The sequence below is a fragment of the Momordica charantia genome, unplaced genomic scaffold (assembly GCF_013281855.1).
Source record: "Momordica charantia cultivar OHB3-1 unplaced genomic scaffold, Mcharantia_2.0 BLBB01000103.1, whole genome shotgun sequence".
NCBI lineage: Eukaryota > Viridiplantae > Streptophyta > Magnoliopsida > Cucurbitales > Cucurbitaceae > Momordica > Momordica charantia.
Genome location: NW_028275259.1, coordinates 1 through 12,724, shown reverse-complemented (window position 1 = coordinate 12,724; position 12,724 = coordinate 1). Strand labels below are relative to the sequence as shown.

The following is a 12,724-nucleotide window of genomic DNA, read 5'->3' as shown; positions in this document are numbered from 1 at the left end:
CATTTCTTATGCGTTATGCCTACAAGGCTACAAACATACAGATATTCTTGTTCATCGAATTCAGAGTAGGGAATCTTAGGATAAGGAATGTTGATCTTGATGGAAAGAACAGTGAACGTGGCATTTACTTCCCAATCTACCCAATCTATCTTTTACTCAAACTATATCGGAATTAGAATTTTCTTACATGCTAACATTACAACTTTTTTCCACTGCATTATAATGCATAATGTCCCGTGAGAGCCACTCGAACGAATTACAAACGCATTTAGCTGTGTTATGAACATGTGAAATTTCCCCAGCCCCATGTTGTCATGCAGTAAACCAAGTAAAGGAATTTCAACGCGGGAGAGAGAGAGAGAGAGAGACCTGTAGCTGCAATATCCACGTTCAGCTTCATCTAATGAAGTTGCACTGGCGAATATAAGGATGGTCGTAGTCCATGTACTTTGTCCAGTAGGGGCGATACTTGGTCATCGCCATCTCCATCCAAGGTTTCATGTTGCCATTATAGTGAATAACAGCTGCATTTTCAATCTCCGAGAGGTTGATACTCGGGTTGTAACCCAAGCCAAGCACATGCCAAGACTTTTCGAGGGGATATGTCAGCCCATAAAATGTCATCAAACCTGGAGGTAGTGTTCCGAGACTCCAAAGTAGCCTATCTTCATTCTGAAACCAATATTGCCAAATCTATGTCACTAATGTGTATGTAATCTAATTTATCCACCGCAAACACAATTAATCCGACGATCAATCGTTAAAAGAAACAACACAAAGGGGATACGGGTGCAAGACTCACCAAGTTCTGCCATTTATGATATATGCCAGTGAGATTTTTCTCTTTCCACTCCTTAAGATCAAATATATTCATTCCATATGCCCAACCACACGCATTTGGATCGAATTCCCTAGCGATATAAGAGTTCGAGAAGTTTAGGTACTTGTCAAAACGATGAAAATTCAGAACACAGGTTTCCACAGCTCCATTGACTTTTCCTTCGAGATCTACTTGCCACAATCCAGTCAAATCTTTCTGGACAACAATATCATCATCCAGAAACAGAATTTTATCCAACTTGGGGTAAATTTGAGGTAGGTAGAACCTCAGATGATTGAGCATTGAGAGATACTTCGGGTTCCTGTACTTCAGACTGGAAGCACCAGATGAACGAGTGATTGAATGTCCTGCCTTGAAATAATATTCTCTCATTGCTGCAGATTGAAGCTGACGGAGTACTGGACAATAGGATGAATTCAGCCACTTAAATTCATCTAAATTTTCAACTTGGATCGTAGCTTCTTTGGGAGGATTTAAGAGAAACCACATTCTCATTGCTCCAAAATTGAGATTATCAGTAACTAGGTGGAATACATGTCTAGAAGAATCCTGTCGATCAAACAAATAAATATTAAAATACAACATAAACAGATAACTTTGACCTAATCTGTCATACTTGCGATACATGTTCAAGTCAATTTTCATGAATAACCCACTAAATTAATCAGTTGAATTCACCTTAGCATTCATTACGGTTGAGTTCACAACTACTGCCGCAGCCAACACATTGTCTGAGAAGAGGCCATAATGGTGAAATTTTTTACTTTCCAAATTTTCACTTCTCGGGAAATTTCTCTGCTCCGGAGGAAGAAGGTAATAATCGATAGAAAGGCGCAAGGACAGACAGCGAAGGGCGCCTGGAATACCCTTAACTCCTAATTGAGTGAGGAATGTGTTTTGTCGTTTCAACCTTCTAACCTTCTCTTCTTCTGTTAGGAGCATTGCTCTCAGCTTCTTCGTTACCAACTTGCAATCAAACAGTTGATCTCTCGCCTCTGAGAGAATAGCGGCCATAGCTTTTATTTTCTTTGGCGCACTACAAAAGAATGCATCGCGTTACATAAGAAGAGTCGTTGAAGAATTACGAGCATGAAATAATGCAAATAATAAATACAATCCAAAGTTCTTTTAGCTTTTCATTATATTAGTATAATTTACCACATCCAACATTAAAGGACCAAGTTCTGATACCTGTAATGCAGCTCAGCATCAATATTTGCCTCTCCTAGGACACGGCGAATCTTTTTAAGATGAATTTGGAGCTCTTCATACAAGTCAAATTTCTTTTTCTTTTTCGATAGACTCAAGTATATTCTTGCCATAATAATCTGATCTCGCATCAGGCGTATAGTTGAATCTTGGTTCTTGTTCTCATTTTCTTTCTTCCATGTACTGTATTTTCCATGAATCGAGGAGCCAACTAATTCAGAAGCTAGCATATTTTCATTCTCAAGTTTTACAATGGTATCATCATCCTGCTGAACCAACTCCATAAACTGATTTTCGTATCGCTCTTCTCTTACCATCTGCAGAATTGAAACCACAGGGACGGGGGAACATTAAGGTTACCCTTCTCCTCCAACTCATCTAAGCAGGGAAGTATTAGACAAATTTTATTTTCAACACAGGAATTATTTAAATGAAAATTATAGTCAGTAACTATTACCCTTCGGGCTGGTTTAGGGAGAGCGAGCATATTGATGAATTCCGTATGCAAACACGTAAAAGACAACGGCATCAATAATCAAAACGGCAAAAAACAAAAACTAGCAATTCATCGTAAACATAAGATGTTCTAGTATTACCACCCAAAGAGTCGTCTTCTTCGCCCTGGTGGGTTCCTTTTCTCGGAACTACAGCCGTTTGGCTAGGCTACAAGTAAAATCATAACTCAGTGAGTACAAAATCGATAATGCCAGAAAAAAGAGTTTGAGGTTGTCAGGTTTACTCTAGAAATCGCATCAACTGAGGCGTTCACCCCAACCAAATTCCATAATAGGGTCAAATTATTATTCCCTGTAGAATTGATGTCATTAGTTCCCGTATCGTTTGGGCTAGCTGCAATATCATCAATATCCTGCTCCTGCAGTAGAGTCGTAATCAACATTTCACACAGAAAACGGTTTCTAAATTTCGAACTTCTCATGGCTCAAGGATTAATAGATAGATAAGAAATAAGTCAGAGTAAGAAAATCCACACACAATTGAACGTTACCAGAAGGAGTCTCGACAAATATTTGGCAAATAATTTTCTCAATCCACATCATACGATACTAACCAGTTATTATAAGTATCTTTTGCAGAACAGAGAACGTTTTAGTAACCTACCCATTCGCTTGGATTACTTGAAATGACCCTTTCACCTGCAGAGGTGTAATAAAAAAATTAAACAAAGAACAAATGGACAAACGAAAACCACGTCTATGATAAGGATAGACATGCATATGCCCATATTACATTGTTCTTAATAAAAATGATGATCACAAAGTAACTTTCGCATAATTTCACCGGATTCATCACTAAGATACATGAAATACCTCTTGAAAGGTATATGAGTACAAAAGCAGTAATTGATCAGAATAGCCATGCAATGTCCAAGAATAGGTTATGATATTGTTCAAGACATAGCAGAAACAGAGGCAACACATATACATGAATAATAATAATAAATAACAATAGCACACAAGAAGAACACACACATAATGTCGTATCTTGTGATAAAAGAGTGACTAGGCTTCTCCTTTGCGATCCTCTTCAGGACCCGTACACCAAGGAAAACGTCGGACTAGATGCTTATTTTACTCTTCCAATCAAACTTAAAACGTGGAATTCTACTTAGGTAAAATTTCTATTTCGTTATCCCTCCAACTTCTGACAATGATTCAAATTCTCGAAGCGAACGCTACACTTATTTGCCGCTCCAATAAATAATGAAAATAAGAAGCTGTAGTTCTTCCAGTAGAGAAAATATAATTGCAAAGTCAATTAACTATGGCTTTCAACCTTTACTGAGGAAAATAAAGCGAAAATTGACTAGAGTTCTAACAACTAAACATCCGGAGTAAAAACTACACTACATTCATTTTCCTAAACCGCAGGGAGATCAAAAGCAGGTGAAGAGGCATACCAGTAGTGTGGAAGCCTCGGCCGACAACAAAAAGCAAGGGCGCGAGCGCGAGAATGGAGAGAAAGACGATAAGAGCCGAAAAGAACCTATATCCTCCGGCACCACCGCCATTACCTCCTTCATCCTCGTCCTTAGCCAAACCAGACACCGATCCTTTCTTCGACGCCATGAACACGAGGACGGAGATGATTGAAACGAATAATCAGAAAGCGACGAAGATCATTGGTGCAGAATGGTAGGAGAATTTTCGTCGCGCGCTCACGCAAAAGAGAGAGCAAAGGTAACCGAAGAACGGAACCTTTCAGTTAAGTCTGCTATCAAATAACAATTCTGCGAACAGGAACTGAACGCCGGTCCTTTTTATACTCCCGCTCTTTTTTTTTTTTTTTTTGTTCTTTTTTACTTTGCCATTAAAATTTCCCGCTCTTTCCCCGCTGTCTTGCAGTAAGCGAAAGTAATAATTTCATAGTTAAATTATAAATTCGAATATGAAATGGACAAAAAATAGTAATTGGCATGCCCCTTTTAGAAACAACATATGATATCGCTATTTTATCTATAAATTTATTTTCTTCCGTCATATTTTATCTATATATCTATTTTCTTCTGTTATTTATTTATGAAAATTACTCGGGCCAGTAGTATTCATCATCTGTTCTGTTTACTGCTAATAAAAAAGTGACAGTTCTCTAATTTTTAAAAATAAAAAAAAAATGCTATAAATTTTTGTATCTTTTTTTTCCGTTACTTTTCAAAAAATTTCAATTTTTTCCAATTTTCGATTTTTACTTCAATGTTCATTTATACCTAAAAATACTCCAACGAAATTGCTAACACACCTGCTAGAAAAGTTGAAACTTTACCATTATTGCTCCAATTTTTCATAAATCCTACTCTTTTTTCTTTTTTTATTGACATGATGAGATGTGACTACCTAAATAAGTGTTTCTAAAATAAAATGGGATATTTGAAAGTTAATAATTATCGATTTTGGCAGGAATGAACTCAAAAGAACGAAAATGACCTTAAAATCCAAAAAACGTTACAACACATTTTCTTTTTTCTTTTCTTTTCATGTTATGAACAAAAACTAAAATATATGAACAAGCTAGTTTATTTAACTTTTAGAAAAAACAAAAAACAAAAATTAAGATCATTATTGGCCTAAGATGGTTTCATGATCCACAATTATCGTCCTAACCAAAAGTTCTATCCCCAAGGTCTAATTCATGCAACATTATGCACAATTTACAATTTTTTTTCCTTCTACATTCACAATTCTTTTTTTCTCTATCTCCACAATTTTAAAATAAAAAAATAATTTTTTATATGGAATTTAATTTATTTTAATAAATACTAAAAAAATCTCTATTTTTAATATTTATTATGCATTTTGTAAGTCAATAATAATAAATTTATGTTAAAAGAAAAGGCTGAAAACAAAAAACAAAAACTTTTTTTTTTGCTTACAAAATTTTAGAAACATTTCTTGAAAATAAGAAACAAGAAAACATGAATATTTACTATATATGTTATATTAATAAAAACTTAAAAAACGAAAAATGAGAAACAAAACCGTTATCAAAGAAAACTCAAATTATCCCACTAATGACTATCATGATTCTACATAATAAGTTCAGGGAACAAGGAAAAGTATGCCAAGGATTTCCAAGAAATTAGTTTACATTACGAGATTTAAGCTAATGTTTATGTCCCCATTCGTTTGTTATTCACTGGGGAAAAGAGTCATGCCCAACAATATCTTTACGAGTCACCATAGCCATTAGCATGTAAACTTGTAAAGGCACCAATCTTCTCTATAAAATTGCCACATCCAAGTAATCTCCAATCTGAGCAAAAACGGGAAAAAATAATACAGCATCAGAAGAAATACAGGACCGACATACCTCTTGAGTTCGTATTTCGTATATGAATTGAACTCTTAAAACGTTTTATTTATCTTAACCCTATTTTTTTAATAGCAACTGGGGTGACTCGAGTGACATCAAAGTTTTTTTTAAAAAAAAAAAAAGATAAACTTGGCCACTCTTCATGAAAAATAAACTTCTAGTTCAGCACCTAGATATGGAAAAAAAAAACAAAAAACAAAAGCCCTGTTTGTTATACCTGAAAACCGAGTTCAGCCAAGGCCAAGCTATCGTCTAATCGTCCATTCAAATGAGAATGTCTTCCCAACCTTCACATGAAGAAACAAAATCTGGATTACTCAGAACCTAGTAGTTCGCTTTCTTCAGAACTTAACTCATACATGAAATTAGTTTTTAAAAAGAATCAAACTCAATAAGTGCGGGCAATGTATCAAGAAATGAAATATATCACAAAACTCAAGCCCTTCAATTCTCTGCGATAAAAGAAATTGCAAACGAGAGTATGATTCATTACAAAACATTTCGAGTCAGATTAATTCTATCCAGCAAACATGAGATTGGTATGTAATCGTACACCAAGTTGTCGTCTCCTTTAATATGCAAGGTAAGCAGTAAGCACAAGTTCAGCGTGTTAGTACATCCTAGAAGCAGGATTATTCATCTTTCAAAAAAACCGTCAGACTTAAACTTACTTAAAAGACTATCAAGAAGTCCAGTCTGGAAACTATTGTCCCGTCAATCAAGTCATATACATGCAGGCGGACAATAGGGATCTTTTAATTTATTTAGTTGGGTGAGTCAAATTTATCCTTACAAGTTTAATTTCATTGAATTGATTCCTAGACTTGAATAAATAATTAATTATACTCTCCATTAGTTCAATCGTTTTCTTTTCCTTGACATTTGTGGCATTCTGATTGTTGGACAGATTATTTCATGAGTACCGATTTTTGTGACTGTTATAAGCATTTGTTTGGCTGGTCTTGTGCGGTCTGTGTTAGGACTTTGTTGCTTGAATTTGTAACAGTGTTTTCTTGTTGAACTTCGAGTATTGTCATGGACATATTTGAGTGTTTTGTTGGCTGGATTTTGGAACACTCAACTAAGTAAAAGGGCGAAGAATCATGAATATACTTTCCAATATACCATCCTGAAATCACGAATATATGTATACATGCATATAGAGAAAGAGATACCTCTCTCACTACAAACCGGCCATGTCTGTCGGGATACACCAAAGCAAAAGATAGTTTGGCATTTCTCCTCCTGGCTTCCGGAGCTACCTCTTTGACCTGTAACACCCCAATGTAAGTTCAAGGGCAATGGAAGGGGAAATAGTTTCTATTATATGAAGCCATGGATATAAAGTCAAAAAAAGAAACAGATCGTTTGATCATTTATGTCATGCAGTGCGTGCAGGAGAAAGTGTTGAAAAAGAATGGGAAATATAACCAGATCAGTTAGCTCACGAAGAGTAGCATCTTTCCAGGTAAAATTTGAACCTCGTCCCTCGGCTCCTTGCCTCTCACAGCGAAGTCTTCATTGAAATGATGACCCCCAACCTGCAGAAATTTTGCAATAACGCTAATGTCAGTTCATACGGACCCATTTCACATGGAGGGTAAAGTTTTACCTTCCAAGTTTTGTATATATAAACTTTCATAAAAAAAAAAAAAATTAGAGACATAAATTAGAGCAAACCCCTAAAATCTTTAACTTTTTAATATAATTTTTTAATCTAAGATGAAGAAACTAGGGCAATTTCCCCCTCTATTTCCATCGTCGCTCCACTTTGCCCCTGAGAATGATGCTTCCATAATCCAAGATTCCAAATAAGGGCATCGTATATAATCGAGAGCCTAGATCATCGACAAGCCATTTAGCCTGATAACCTAAATATACAACAGAATCCAGAGAAATTTGCTAAAATTATCCTCTCATCCGATTCCTAAATCCTATTTATCACCACAATCACAATGACATAAACAAAAGAACATTTCCCACTAAGTCGGCGGCCAACGCATTTCACTCCATCCCTATTGATATAGCTCCTGGATTAAACTATGGTTCTTTAAGCGATATCACATACTAAATTTGAAAACGCGCTTCCTTCCAGATGTGCAAAGAAATCAAACAAAATTTCATAAACGTACCTTCGTAAAAACACGAAGCAGCAAAGGACAAGTCTGCAAAATGAGGAACACGGTTATTCAGCAGAGAAATCGAAAGCTACTACCTATGTTTACACAGCCATCTCCGTACACTACGAGGTGGTAACGAAAAAGCACACCCTAACATGATTAGCCAAAACAAATTTGCAATTCTACGACATTTAAGAGCAAAGAAACACGAAACGATTGAAGATGAGGATGGATTCTATAACAAGCTAATGAGCACCAAAACAAATAAAAATGTATGTATCTGATACGGCGCCGGAACGGACAGCAACCCAAAATTATAGGGGAGAGAGAGAAACTTTTCGCGATCAACGGGCTCCAAGCGAGGACGAGGAGGAACATGAGGGCCTCTCGGAGGAGCGCCAAGCTCTCCTTGGTGCTTCTGCTTCTCCCGCCATTTCTCTCTCACTCTCTTCTCTCTCTTCTACGTTCGTTCTGGAAGCTTCGCTAGTTTATAAGCGAGGCCCGGATGCCTTATTCTTGGGCCTTGAAAGTTGGGCCTCAGTTATGATGAGCCCACGTAAGATTCTTTTTCAAAAAATCAACAAATTAAAATAAACTTTCACGAGGTAATTTCAACAATAATGTATTTATAAAAAAACAATAAAAATAAAGTAGTTTTTTAAAATAATATTAAACTATAATGTAAATTTAATCAAAATACTTCAAAGTAGGGTATGCAGAGATACTATTACAAAAAAAAATATAATATTTTCTTGTCAGGAAAAATTGTGTTTATTTTACGCACACTTAATTGTGATCCATGTACTTTAACGTGTAGAGTAAATCGTTAGTTTACACGCGATTTACGTGTCAACTAAGAAACTTATCTACTTCATACATATTTTTATTTTATAAATTTAATTTAACAAAACTCAGTATTGCTCTCGTATTTACATGTCATTTATGTTAGGTAAAACATATCAAATATAACACGATTTAGCATTACATTAATACAATTTATCAACCTTATCTTTTAACGAGTTTGAAAAGTATCCTAATTTATATTTTTTTTCCTTCTAAGTACATTCCTTTTATATAAAAAAAAATCCCTCTCGCATTCTTTTAATATGGTTCTCTAAAATTTTAAATTAAAAGGAGAAAAAAAAAACATTATAAAAAATTATTTGTTAAATTAAATATTCAATTTTTTTATTATTATTTTTTTTTAGAACTGAAAAACTTAAACAATTCTAAAAGGTCTTGTTTGGCTAAAATAGACAACCAATTGGGAAAACAATCTACCCAAATCACACTCTCCCTCAAAACAGAAGCTCTCTTGGCAAGAGAGTATGCACATCCATTCGCCTGCCTCCCCACTTTTGTGAAAGCCAAAATCTCACAAGAATCCCTCAAATTGAGGATTCCTCAACAACCCACCCGGTTTCTGTAAGGTCCTCCCTCTTCCCATTCAGCAAACTTTCCACTTCGACAGAATCTGTCTCAATATGAAGAGGGCGAAGAACTCCAAGTTTTATCGAGCTGCGAAGACCTTCAAGAATGGCCGAAGCCTCTAGAAATTTGACGTTATTGCACGCCTCCACAAAACGATTGCCCGCAAGTACAATGTCCCCGTCACAAAACGCCTCCATAAATTTTTTTATGTTTATTTTGAATACTTTTTATGTGATTGTAAATCAAGAGTGATAAAATAATACTTTAATTTTCTATTCAAACAAAAAAAATTAAAAATTAAAAAAAAATAATAAATAATTTGATTTTGTTGTTTCGAAACTTTTCCCACAATTTAAGACATTTTTTAAAAATAAGAATAAAATCTGTTATTTCTAAAATTATAGAAATCAAATTGAAACTGAAATAGAGTACCTATTTAATATTTAATAAAATAATTGTACCATGGAAAATACGATAAAGTAAATCTTATTAGAATACTTTTAATTGAAAATCCAGATAACTTGCATTGCAATAGTCCACCAGTTGCAAATTCAGATACCTAACAGATGATAGGTTTAAGCCTTTATAAGCATACACCTAACACATCAATATTTATAGAATTCATTTAAAAAAAATGAACTAATTTAACGATAATTGATATATACCAACGAGGTCATAAGTTCGAATCTCCTCCCCAACATTTTTTATTAAAAAAAAAGGAAAAAAAACTATAAAAAAAATTGTATATATGTATTACTTGTAGTCCATCGTAGCATAATATTTAAAAAAAAAAATGTTGAATGGATCCAGTTTTGAAACAAGGAAATTCAAATTTTAGATACATCCCAGTTCTCATAATATTTTTTTAAAATACATTTTTAAAATAAGGAATTTGGTCTAAAATGAAACTAAAATGAAATTGTGAAGGTTGAACAACCTGTAGAAGAGAAATAAAACAATTTTTGTACATTAAAATCACACTTTCAAGCTTAGATTTTGAAGAAGAGACAACAAAATATAGCCAATCCCTCTCATTCCTCTCTCTCTCTCTCTCTCTCATTGTTGTTTTCTTCTTCTTATTGACATCATTATTCAAGCTGCCAAACATATATTAAAAAACAAAAAACAAAACAAACAAAGTATGAACATCAGTTGGCAGTTGTTATATGATACAATTTGGGCAAGAAGAAAAAAAAGTACCAAATCATGTTTGCAAAGGAAGGCGTCGCTTCAATGATCTCGACTCGGGCGGTCCGATGAACAACTCGGTTTCGACGTCTGAAATCGAAGCTTTCGGGGTGAGGCGAAACCTCTCCTTGTTCATTGGTGATTGTCGATGGTGAAGTTGAACACAGTACTGTATCACAAAATGCATAAACTGTTGTTTTCTCACTTCTTTAGGTTTATAACCTTAAGTTGATCACAAAGATTTGTTTCATAACAATTTACCTTTTCGCCTAGCTTTGCATTTTCAGCTGCCAAAAACTTCTCCTGTATTTTTTTTTTTTTTTTAGAAAGGGGGAAAAATAAAAGAATATTCATGCCTAAGAATTTCCATAATCCATTGGAATCATCAAGTTTTTAAGCTTTTTTTCCCTTACCTTTTCTCCTAGTTGTTCAATCTGTTCTCTGTAAACCTGGTGCTGAGAATCAGAAAAATTAAACAGGTTAATTCTAAGTCAACAAAAATTCATGTTATAATCATAGATTTAGCATACATAAAGTTTTGAGTTTATATAACACGAAGTTGAGTTTATGACATTCTTAAGGTGTGTTTGGAAATGATGATAGAATGAGTGATTTTGAAAAAAAAAGATTGAAATATAATTGACTTTTCAAAATTACCATTCAAATCATACCTTAAAAATCAATTTTTTAATCTATCATCAATGAAAAGAAAAGTGATTTTGACAATGATGAAAAATGATTTTGGTGGCCAGAATTACACTTCCAAACACACCATGAATGTAGTCTACAAAATTAACAAATACTTGTTTCATATGCTTCCTAATCTCAACTTAGCGTCGCTTGACAACTATTTTGTTTTAGTTTTTAGTATTTAGAATTATGTTCGTTTTCGTATAATTACGTTGGTCAATTTTTCACCTCTTGAAAATTTAAGTTCATAGTCCAATTTCCAAAACAAAAACTACAGTTTTTTGTTTTCAAAATTTGGGCTAAATTTTGAAAATGTCTATAAAAATTAGAAAAATACTTGGCTCCTTGATTAACGTCTCACCTGACAAACTCATTATTTTTAAAAAAAATCTTATTATTGCATCTCTGTTGGTTAGTTATTAAATATTTAATTGTAGTGAGGAAGACAAGATTGGTCTTCACGAGCCAAGTATTTTCCTAAGAATTATAATAAGAAACACATAGATAAAATAAGTTTCTAAATTTAATTTGTCAAAACAGAAATCCGAAACAACGTAGTTATCAAACGAGCTAAAAAGAATATTATGGAAAACGAAAGACAGAAATTGAAGAATTGAAGTTTAGTTTTTGACCTTTCTTGCTCTGACATTGGTTAAGCTCTTTCTAGCTGTTGTTCTATTTGATGGAGTTCTTCCAGGAGCTTGATCCTAGACCTTCTCCCAACAGTTTTCTGCTTCATTACACCTCAAAATTTCAGATTCAAAGCACCCAAATTTTGCTCAAATCAAACCAAGGCAAAATTTCTACCTCTTTGAAACCTCAAGTGACTCTATTTCCTTCACCAAAGTTGCAGCCTCATGCTTCAAAGCATACAGTAAAGCAAAGACAACATTTCATAATGTACATACTAATTAATAACTAGTTTTCCAATAAACAAACATACACACTAGGGAGTAAAATATATAAAAAATACCCGGGGGCATTTTCGTAAATCAGAAGATACATAAGAAATACAACATTTGTGCCAGGAGGAATACATAGGAATTACGTAGATGACTATCATGGGGTTTGAACTTGTTCTCTCTTAATTAACCGTACCCTAATCTTTTTAATTGGACCAACGAGTCACCCATGATGGTTATTATTGGACATTTATTAGAATTCACGGGTAAAAATTTATAGGTTTATTAGACACCTTAAAAAGATCATAGACACAATTCTAAAGTTTGTGGACTAAACTTGTAAGTTCGCCTAATGATTACGATGTCATTCCTAACACGATACTGTCTCTACATCCATATTTTATCGAATATTCATATAATTATTTTGATTGAATGATGTATTGGTTTGTTTGGAAATAGTTTGAGTGAGAACGGTGGTTTGAAAGTAGGACAAACCTGAACGGTTTGTAAAGTAT

The 12,724-nt window shown here is 34.1% G+C and overlaps 1 protein-coding gene and 2 pseudogenes across 4 annotated transcripts; all 3 read right to left on the bottom strand.

Annotated features, from left to right (window-relative positions):
* Window positions 1–4,381, bottom strand: LOC148207699 (polygalacturonate 4-alpha-galacturonosyltransferase-like). 2 transcript variants are annotated; one of them, XM_088118338.1, is made up of 7 exons: window positions 3,969–4,381; window positions 3,170–3,204; window positions 2,790–2,924; window positions 2,033–2,713; window positions 1,520–1,877; window positions 803–1,390; window positions 1–672 (listed from the first exon to the last, which is right to left on the bottom strand). In XM_088118338.1, the coding sequence occupies exons 4-7, from the start codon at window positions 2,365–2,367 to the stop codon at window positions 397–399; spliced, it is 1,557 nt and encodes a 518-aa protein (XP_087974464.1). In that variant the 5' UTR covers window positions 2,368–2,713; window positions 2,790–2,924; window positions 3,170–3,204; window positions 3,969–4,381; the 3' UTR covers window positions 1–396. The 2 variants fall into 2 exon arrangements, with proteins under 2 accessions (XP_087974464.1, XP_087974465.1); XM_088118339.1 differs by having other exon boundaries at window positions 2,790–2,918.
* A 1,209-nt stretch (window positions 4,382–5,590) lies between these two features.
* On the bottom strand, window positions 5,591–8,432 carry LOC148207698 (histone deacetylase complex subunit SAP18-like; annotated as a pseudogene). Its single transcript, XR_015787715.1, has 7 exons — window positions 8,334–8,432; window position 8,148; window positions 8,011–8,043; window positions 7,310–7,419; window positions 7,054–7,149; window positions 6,096–6,165; window positions 5,591–5,818 (listed from the first exon to the last, which is right to left on the bottom strand). The product of XR_015787715.1 is annotated as a histone deacetylase complex subunit SAP18-like (transcript).
* Window positions 8,433–10,576: 2,144 nt separating this feature from the next.
* LOC148207697 (MADS-box protein SOC1-like) lies at window positions 10,577–12,167 on the bottom strand (annotated as a pseudogene). The gene is made up of 5 exons (XR_015787713.1): window positions 12,115–12,167; window positions 11,940–12,037; window positions 11,031–11,072; window positions 10,879–10,920; window positions 10,577–10,786 (listed from the first exon to the last, which is right to left on the bottom strand). The product of XR_015787713.1 is annotated as an MADS-box protein SOC1-like (transcript).
* Window positions 12,168–12,724: the final 557 nt, after the last annotated feature.

Coding starts and splice junctions, on each gene's coding strand:
- LOC148207699 (XM_088118338.1), bottom strand. CDS start 2,367: ATGGTAAGAGAAGAGCGATACGAAAATCAGTTTATGGAGTTGGTTCAG. Junction 1,878..2,032: donor GATGCTGAGCTGCATTACAG/GTATCAGAACTT, acceptor ATTCTTTTGTAG/TGCGCCAAAGAAAATAAAAG. Junction 1,391..1,519: donor CAACCGTAATGAATGCTAAG/GTGAATTCAACT, acceptor TTTGATCGACAG/GATTCTTCTAGACATGTATT.